Below are 8042 nucleotides of genomic sequence, written 5' to 3'. Positions count from 1 at the left end.
AAATATTTAATTTCTTTATTTACTGTATAATTTATTTAATAATGACATCATTAAATTAATAATTGTTTAATTTTTAAATAAGTTTTTGATAAAAAAAAAATTAAAATTTTATTTTTACACAAATAATTCGAAGAAAATATTTATTAGTATATATTTAAAATTGTCAAAAATAATAATATAATATTTTTAAAGGGAGTGGATTGATAAACAAACAATGTAGAGTGTCATGTGGACAAGATGGCGGGAAGGGAGTGGAATGGATTCAGCGAAGAAGAAATCAAAAGAATTCAGATGAACGGCGATTGCATTAATGGCAAGTTACGAACACGTTCATTTGATTAGAATCTATTACATAAGATGAAACCGATGTAAAATTTATATTTAACAAATTAAAAGATCTTAAAATTATCAAAACATCACGTGACTTGAATTATGTCAATTTCCATTTAAATTTTCATTTTTATAATGTGATGGAATATATCACATTTTATAAAGGTTATATTCATTTCAAATTTTATTATATTATATATATATATATATTTTTTTTTTTTATAGAGGTTACAAACGCTACAACACAGCCTAAACCAATTAAGACTCAAGTTAGAAAAGGAATATTAAAGAAAACAAAATATATGAGTGAAAATTTACCAGTTAAAGATGACATTACTCCTAAACAGAGACTGTCAAAGCCTAAAGTGGAGTTTGTCGTGGAAAGTGAAGATTCTGGGAAGAATGAGTTAAATAAGCCATCTATAGAAGATTCTGATTTATCTCAGGATAGTAAATCCACAGAAGAAGGATCTGTTCAAAAACCAAATGTGAAACATGTTACAATTCATGAAGAGAAAAATACTTTCAGGTAAGATAAGTTAGATTATTCTAATTTTCTAAAAATTGTATTTTAATTTGTTCGATTTGCAATTTGTCATAATTTGCTATCATTTATGTTATTTCCTAATGAATATTATTTTATATTTTGCATTTGTCATGCATTATTGATACTACGTAATTAATAATTCCATTATTCTGATTGTACTATATGTATTTTAAAAATAAATTGTAAAATGTTGCTTATCACTGATTCTGAGTAATTGTAAATCTTTTTTTATATGACTAATTACATTTGAGTTTATATAACTAACATTTGATTTCTTGTATGTGTTACGGGTTTTGTGTGAAATCTGGATGATAATAAAATTATCTAAGGAATATCAACATTATCCAAGTTAGGTAGATGTGTGTTTGGTAGATGATATAAGTGATTTTTTTTTGTTTGTCTGTAAATATGATATCTGGTCTGTTGTGATCGATTGTTTTATCTGTAATTATAACTTGCATATTTTGTGTGTTGCTTTTTGTGACCACCTGAGATGTGTATTTATGATATGGCTGCTGGGTGTATTTGTATGCAAACTTTGATGTATTGTATTTGGTTATATATGTTGATGTAACTTGTCTGTTTGTCTTAAAAGCTTGCAACTTGATTTGTTGCATAATGTGGAATTTTGTGCATAAATACAAGAAACTACAGAACAAGTGCTGTCTTTAAAAGACAGCACTTGTTTTGTAGTTTCTTGTATTTATGGTGAGGTCTTACATGGCAGTCATGAACAATTTGTTAGGGTGTTTACCATTGAGTTTATGACTTTCTGATGGTATTTGTGCTTTCGTGTACTGTTAGATCCAGGTTGGTGTTGTATAAGTTTGATTTTATGGTATATTGTTTGTTTGCAAGGGTTACTGCTTTCTGTAAGTGTGATGTTTCTTATAGTCTGTAGAAGAACTCTTGCAGTGTCTGTATTTGTTTGCAGTACTGGTTTAAATTATCTATGAGACCTCATCCTCCATCTTTATGAGAAAGAGTTAGCCTTTCTGAGGAAAACTTAGGGTAGGGTAGTGTTTGTTACATTTTGTTAATGTTTGTGTTTTCTTTGAAGTTGTTTCTCAATGTATAATTCATTTAGAATTATACATTGAATATTGTATTCAATGTATAATTCTAAATGAATATGTAAGTACTCAATGTGTTCAATGTGTAATTCTAAATGAATATGTAAGTACTGAATAAATACTTGGATGATTTATGTATTGATTGCTTTAAATCTGTGTTTTGCATTCAACTGTATTGTTAGTATTGCATTTAATCTGATGATGTATTCTTTTGCATGTTTTGGTTCAATTCAGTACAGTAGAGCCTTGATTATTTGACCCCCGATTAACCGCCACCTCGGTTAACTGATCGTCCTAGTCGGCAAATTTCAAATGTCCGCTAGTGATGTGGCGCTACAATATTTGGCTATGTCTCGGCTACTTTAATATTATTTTTACGTGTTTTAGCTGGCAACACTCATTCGACCATGAAAGGGAGCCAGTATTTAAACGAGGCTTAATTTTCTAATTTTTAACGATACAATAGCGACGATTATTATTTTAAAAAAATTTTTGTTAGGCTTAACATCAATGAAAATTCAATGCTTAATAGCGATATACTAATATACTAATTACATGGGATATAATAATATACTACACTAATAATGGATTTTTTCATACTTTTCGATTATCTGACTTTTCAATTATCTGACCAACCCCAGTCCCCAATTGGGTCGGATAATCGAGGCTCTACTGTAGTTGGATTCACCTAGTTTGTACTGATTTAGCAGAACCACTTCCTAAAATATTTATAGTTAAAATTGTATTTGTATGAGTAATATTTGTTTAGGCAATTTATTGCAAATCTTCATTTGTGTAAGACTGCTAACTTTTTACAGTTCAATGAGAGAGGAGTGAAATGAAAGAGAAAAATTAGGCAATAGATCAATAAGTGTGAGTGAGAACTCATCACTACTGTTGCAATTTATTTGTAGCCATCTATCACAATCAAGCATTGATGTTTTCTGGTCAACTGTTGGGTACAAGTGATACAAATACCTGTACTGTACTCTAGGCACAAGTATCTGTACTTCTGAAATCTGGGAAATGCAGGACAATAAATATATTTCTGAGACAATTTTGCATAACAATATTAAGGCATTGATTTCTATTGCTGGGTAGCTCCAGATAAGAGGGTAAGAAGTAACTACACAGCCAACAATCCTTGGATAAAAGCAAAGCAAACTATTAAAGAATATGCTAATCAAAAGGCAATATGAAAATATCTGAATTATAAGTTTTATTGTTACTTTTTATCAGGGATATTTTTATAATCTTTTTGTTATATTAAGAAATATTTTAACCAGTTATTGCATGACATTGATTTGTTCTGATTACTCACACAAAAAGTCTAGTTGTCTTCAATATTTGTTTTAAGATATTATATTGTGTGTTTTGGTTTATTTTTACTAGTGTTGTTATCATTTTGTGTATTTTTTAATGTTCAGGATGCATTGGTATAAAAAAGTACTGTAAGGCCTAAATACTCAGCTTAAAATTGTTTTTCATCAGAAAAAAATAGAAATGGCAGCACCAGCAATTGAATCATTCTGTAATTTTTAAACAAGTGGTTGAAGCCCTCTTCTAGTCTATACTAATATTTGTAATGTTTGTAAGTTTGTATGTAGGGGTAATCTCCAAAACTACCATCCAATTTCAAAAATTCTTTCACCAATATTTAGAATGGAACTTCAGGGTGGACATAGGCTGTATATTATTCTGTTAAACATTCATATAAATTAAAAGATATCATCTAGGGTTAAAGCTTTTATGTCCAATAGATGGCGCTACGAGTATGACGACCTAAGTTTGCTTTTCTGTGAGGATGAACTAAAGCAGATCATCTTCTATATATCTATATAAATGAAAATGTAATGTTCATTTGTTCCTACTGATTCCTTTCAAATTTTGACACAATGCTGCATTTGAATACGCTCATGTTTTTATATAATATACATGTTGAAATTTCCCCCACTGGGGGGAGATGGACAGGATGAAGGCTTACTGTGAAGAACTTGGCCTCTATTATACTACTTTAGTTGTGGGTTTTTTGCGTTTTTGATTGCGTTTTAATAGGGTACGTCGAAAATTCCCCCCACGGGGGGAAGTGTCATACATTTATAATAGATACATTTTGAGCCACAACAACGCATGGCGGGGTCTGCTAGTAAACTTATAAATAAATATTGTTTTTAAACATAAAACAATCACTAGTTCAGTGAACTGGTTGTTGAATTATTTGAATCCCACCACTGGTTTGACCTGTTGATATCCTAAATATTTGTAGACTTTGCTTTCATTCATGGATTCAATTATGTCTTTATTTCTGAGTACAAAATCATCTTCCTTCCAGATTGCTGTTTCTATATGATATTCTGAATTATCTAGGCCAAAATTCAGTTGAATGTCAGTGGAGTAAATGTAAAATCTAATAGTTGATGTAACTGTATTTGTATGAATGTATAGAGTTTTATGTCATCCATGAACTTTACATATGTATTTTGTTATGTTTCACATTGTATCCATATTTGATATTTAATCTATTGGACAATGTGTTCAAGGCCAGACAAAAGAAAAGTGGACTCAATGAATCTCCCTAGAAAATGCTTCACTTTGTGTTTTTGGTTTGTTTTGATATATCAATATGTGTTGAAAAGTTTATACCAACTGTGTGTTCTTTATATTGCATGTTGGATGTTCTGTGTGCTTATTTCAACACAGGACTTGAATGATGTCTCGTCATGTTTTCTTCTTCCTCTTTGATCCAGCTAGCTTCATTTTTGTATGGGACTGGATTGGACAAATGAGCAGACCAAGATGTCTGTGAGTTTTTTTTCTGTTGGCACAATATTGTGTTTTGATGGTGTGATGTGATATATAGTTATCTGTAAAAAATATCTCATTGTTTGTGAATAATTTATTTTCTTGTTTTAAATTTTTTATGCAAATTAATATTGTTTTATATGTTGTTATTTTATCATAATTAAGATATTTCTTTTAATTTTTTAGACAAGATAATATTCTTGAACAGTTTGAACAAAGACAAAAGCAAATGGAACAAGAAAATGCTAAGAGGAAATCACTTTTGACTAAAGCTATTGCTGATAGGTAATCCTTTCTGTTTTAATCTTGTTAATTTGCATGTATTTTTCTTATTTAATGATAGCTCTGAGATGATAAATTTATCACAAATGTATGTAAAACTTTATAGTAATGTTATTTTATAGTTTTATTTAAATATTGACCATATAATTTATATATTTATTTTACAATGAAAATAGAAGATATATGTTAAAAATTTCAATTCTCTTGTTAATCTTCTTACCATATTTTTTTAATTTTAAAGTATCTTTGATTGTATGATGCTAATTTGAGTAAACTGTATTAGTATATTACATAATGTACTGTATATGTATTTATTAATTGAATTAATAGCTAAACATTTTAATAAACTTTAGCCTCTATCCATCAGAACTTAAATCATAAAAGCCATTTAGAGGTATACATTAATTAAGACATTTTGATTAGCTTAGATGTAAACATCGATTATGGTAAGTTAGATTCTGCTTCATTTTGCTCTCTTGGTGAGACAATAAAATTTTATTTTGGACTTTAAAGTATGACACCATAATTTATAAACATAGCATATGTTCTCAGGATTATTAAGAATCTTCATTAGCATTTGGAAAGAGTTGTTTTTAAACTTTTTTTAGACTGTTTTATAGTAGGCAGAGAAACTTACCTTCCTATGTAAATATAGAAATCATCTTTGAATTCTTTTCTTGATTAAACACATTTTTTAGATATTTTCATTTCATGTCAGATCAAATCTTCAAATTTAGAATGTGGAACATTGTTTAATTCCTTTCTAATTAATTAAATTAATCAATTTAAGTAGTTATCTTTCAAATAACAACACAAATTTTCACATTGCCTTTAATTTTGTCTTACCTTTAACATGCAAATTAAGAAATCCTCTNTTTCTTTTATTTTTGTAATAATCAAATTAGTTGTTCTAATATGGCACTATTGCACTTACAGTAATTATATGACTACCGGCCTGCGTTTCACGTATGGGCAAGAATGATCCTCAATGGAGTCGGCTAATATGAATTAAATATGGAACATAACGTCCTATTCTGAATTATCATGAAGAGATCGCATTCAAATCCAGATTTCACACAGTTATTAGAAAATACCTTCCTACGTACAGTACTTGTTTGATCTATGTAATTACATATAAAGTATTAGTAGTTTGATTAACTACGACTAGTTTGACAAACCAAACATTATTATTTGTTGTAATAGTTTAGTTGTTGTTAAGTTATGGCAACGCAACACTTGGGCGATCTGCCTAGGGGATGACTTCCGGGAGGTCTGGTTTTAAGGGAAACTGGCCTCTATTTAGGCGTTAAAGCCACCTAGAGTAAACCTGGAAAACTCCACGTGGCCAAGCCCGTCCAAGCGAGGCGCGAACACACGACAAAACTCCCAGTGTTCAGGGAACAGAAGACCACTTGGCCACTGGTGGGCCTGTAATAGTTTAGATTTTTTAAAGGTAAGGATACACATGTATGGTACAGGGTGTTTCAATGTGGCTATCTATTTCGCGAAATAATAAAAAGCACTTTTCAGATATAATATATACAGTACATGGTTTTTCATAATTTATGCGCCATAGGAAATTGTGCAGAGAAGCATCAGGTGATTGAAGACAAAGCATCAGAGGCAGGTATATAATGTATTGGTTATGTAACATAATGCACCATTTCGGATCTGCATTACTGTCAAACAGAAATTAATTGCAAATTCATAGGTATAGTTGAACCACTTTCAACTAATTTAGGCCCAGCTGCATGGTCCTTTAACAATATGTTGTGATATTGAACTTGTTTATTTTTTAATACGTGATATATAGATGAATGATGATAGCAAGAATACGACATATTGCTGGTTTTTAATGTTATTTTAGTTTTATTTAAATAAAAATTAAACACTACAATAATAAAAAACTGGTAATGTTTTGTGTATTAAATAGAACAAGTTTAATTCTCACAATCTACCTAAATGAAATTCAATTTGAAATGAATATCTTATTCTCTCTCAGTTTATACGTAAAATTAAACAAGTTAAATATAAACCTCGATAAAATTTGTTATCTCTGTTAACATACTCAATGAGAAATACCAATAATATCCAATTACTTAGTGATGATATCGAAAGAAAAACTATTTACGCAAAATATTTGGGATTATATACAATATTGACCAAAGTTTAATATGACACATGTTGATTATCTTGATAAACCATTTTAAAAATTTGTTGGTCTAATGATTTATCGTTTAAAACATAAAGAATCCATACTTTTGTACCGTTCTATATAACCGATTAATACAGGTTATTTATCAAATATTGTTTTTACATTAATAGGTGTGCTTTTGTCATATTTCTATGTGATACGAGAGAAACACGATTTAACGTTTTTTCAAAGAATCGATGAAAAAATACGTTAAATCGACGAATACGTAAAAGCCGAACATCCTTAAAAACGTGCCAAAACATACAAATACATGTGTATGTGCATTAAGAATGGATATAGTGAAGAAAAACAATTATGCCAGTACAAATGCTCGGACCGGATGCAAGGCCGGATGACCGAGCGGTCAAGATGGCAACTCATCGCTCTGGGGGACCCTGGATCGAATCCGGACGGGTCAAATAATCCCAGGAATTTTTCGAGGGGTGGTCCGTTTGGATATGTCGGGCCCTCTGCCTCTTAACACAACGACTATCAATACTACAAGCAGATCATCGCTTCTCTACATACATTTGTGTTTGCTGACTGTAAGAAATATGTAAGCTTCATCATCTTCCTCTGTTTTGGGGTTTAAAGTGATGGAATTGTTACAATTACTAGCTGTGTGGACTTTGTTTGTTTTTTTTTTACTTGTATGCATATTATATATGGACTCATGGGATTCTCAAATCTTTGTCTTACAAATTTTCTGCACGGGATAAATGCTGTTAAACACTTATTGTCAGAATTACTGTATTTACTGCGATCTTCTTTTGCGAAAATATTCCTGCAGATAAGTAATCTGTTATATGCTGCA

The 8042-nt window shown here is 30.2% G+C and overlaps 1 protein-coding gene across 4 annotated transcripts in view; it reads left to right on the top strand.

Annotated features, from left to right (window-relative positions):
- The window catches only part of LOC111618262 (RAB6-interacting golgin-like), a 12710-nt gene extending 7545 nt beyond the window's left edge, over positions 1–5165 (top strand). Inside the window, exons 1-3 of one of the 4 annotated variants that reach the window (XM_023359752.1) lie at positions 211–313; positions 556–859; positions 4939–5119. In XM_023359752.1, the coding sequence (XP_023215520.1) occupies positions 238–313; positions 556–859; positions 4939–5041 (483 nt within the window). In that variant the 5' untranslated portion in view covers positions 211–237 and the 3' untranslated portion in view covers positions 5042–5119. The other 3 variants (XM_023359754.1, XM_023359755.1, XM_023359753.1) reach the window with 3 other exon arrangements.
- Positions 5166–8042: the final 2877 nt, after the last annotated feature.

Source organism: Centruroides sculpturatus, unplaced genomic scaffold, assembly GCF_000671375.1.
Source record: "Centruroides sculpturatus isolate CEXI.00-Female unplaced genomic scaffold, Cexi_2.0 scaffold154, whole genome shotgun sequence".
Classification (NCBI taxonomy): domain Eukaryota; kingdom Metazoa; phylum Arthropoda; class Arachnida; order Scorpiones; family Buthidae; genus Centruroides; species Centruroides sculpturatus.
Note: the sequence above shows the minus strand (reverse complement) of the source record. Positions and strands in the feature narration are given on the sequence as shown.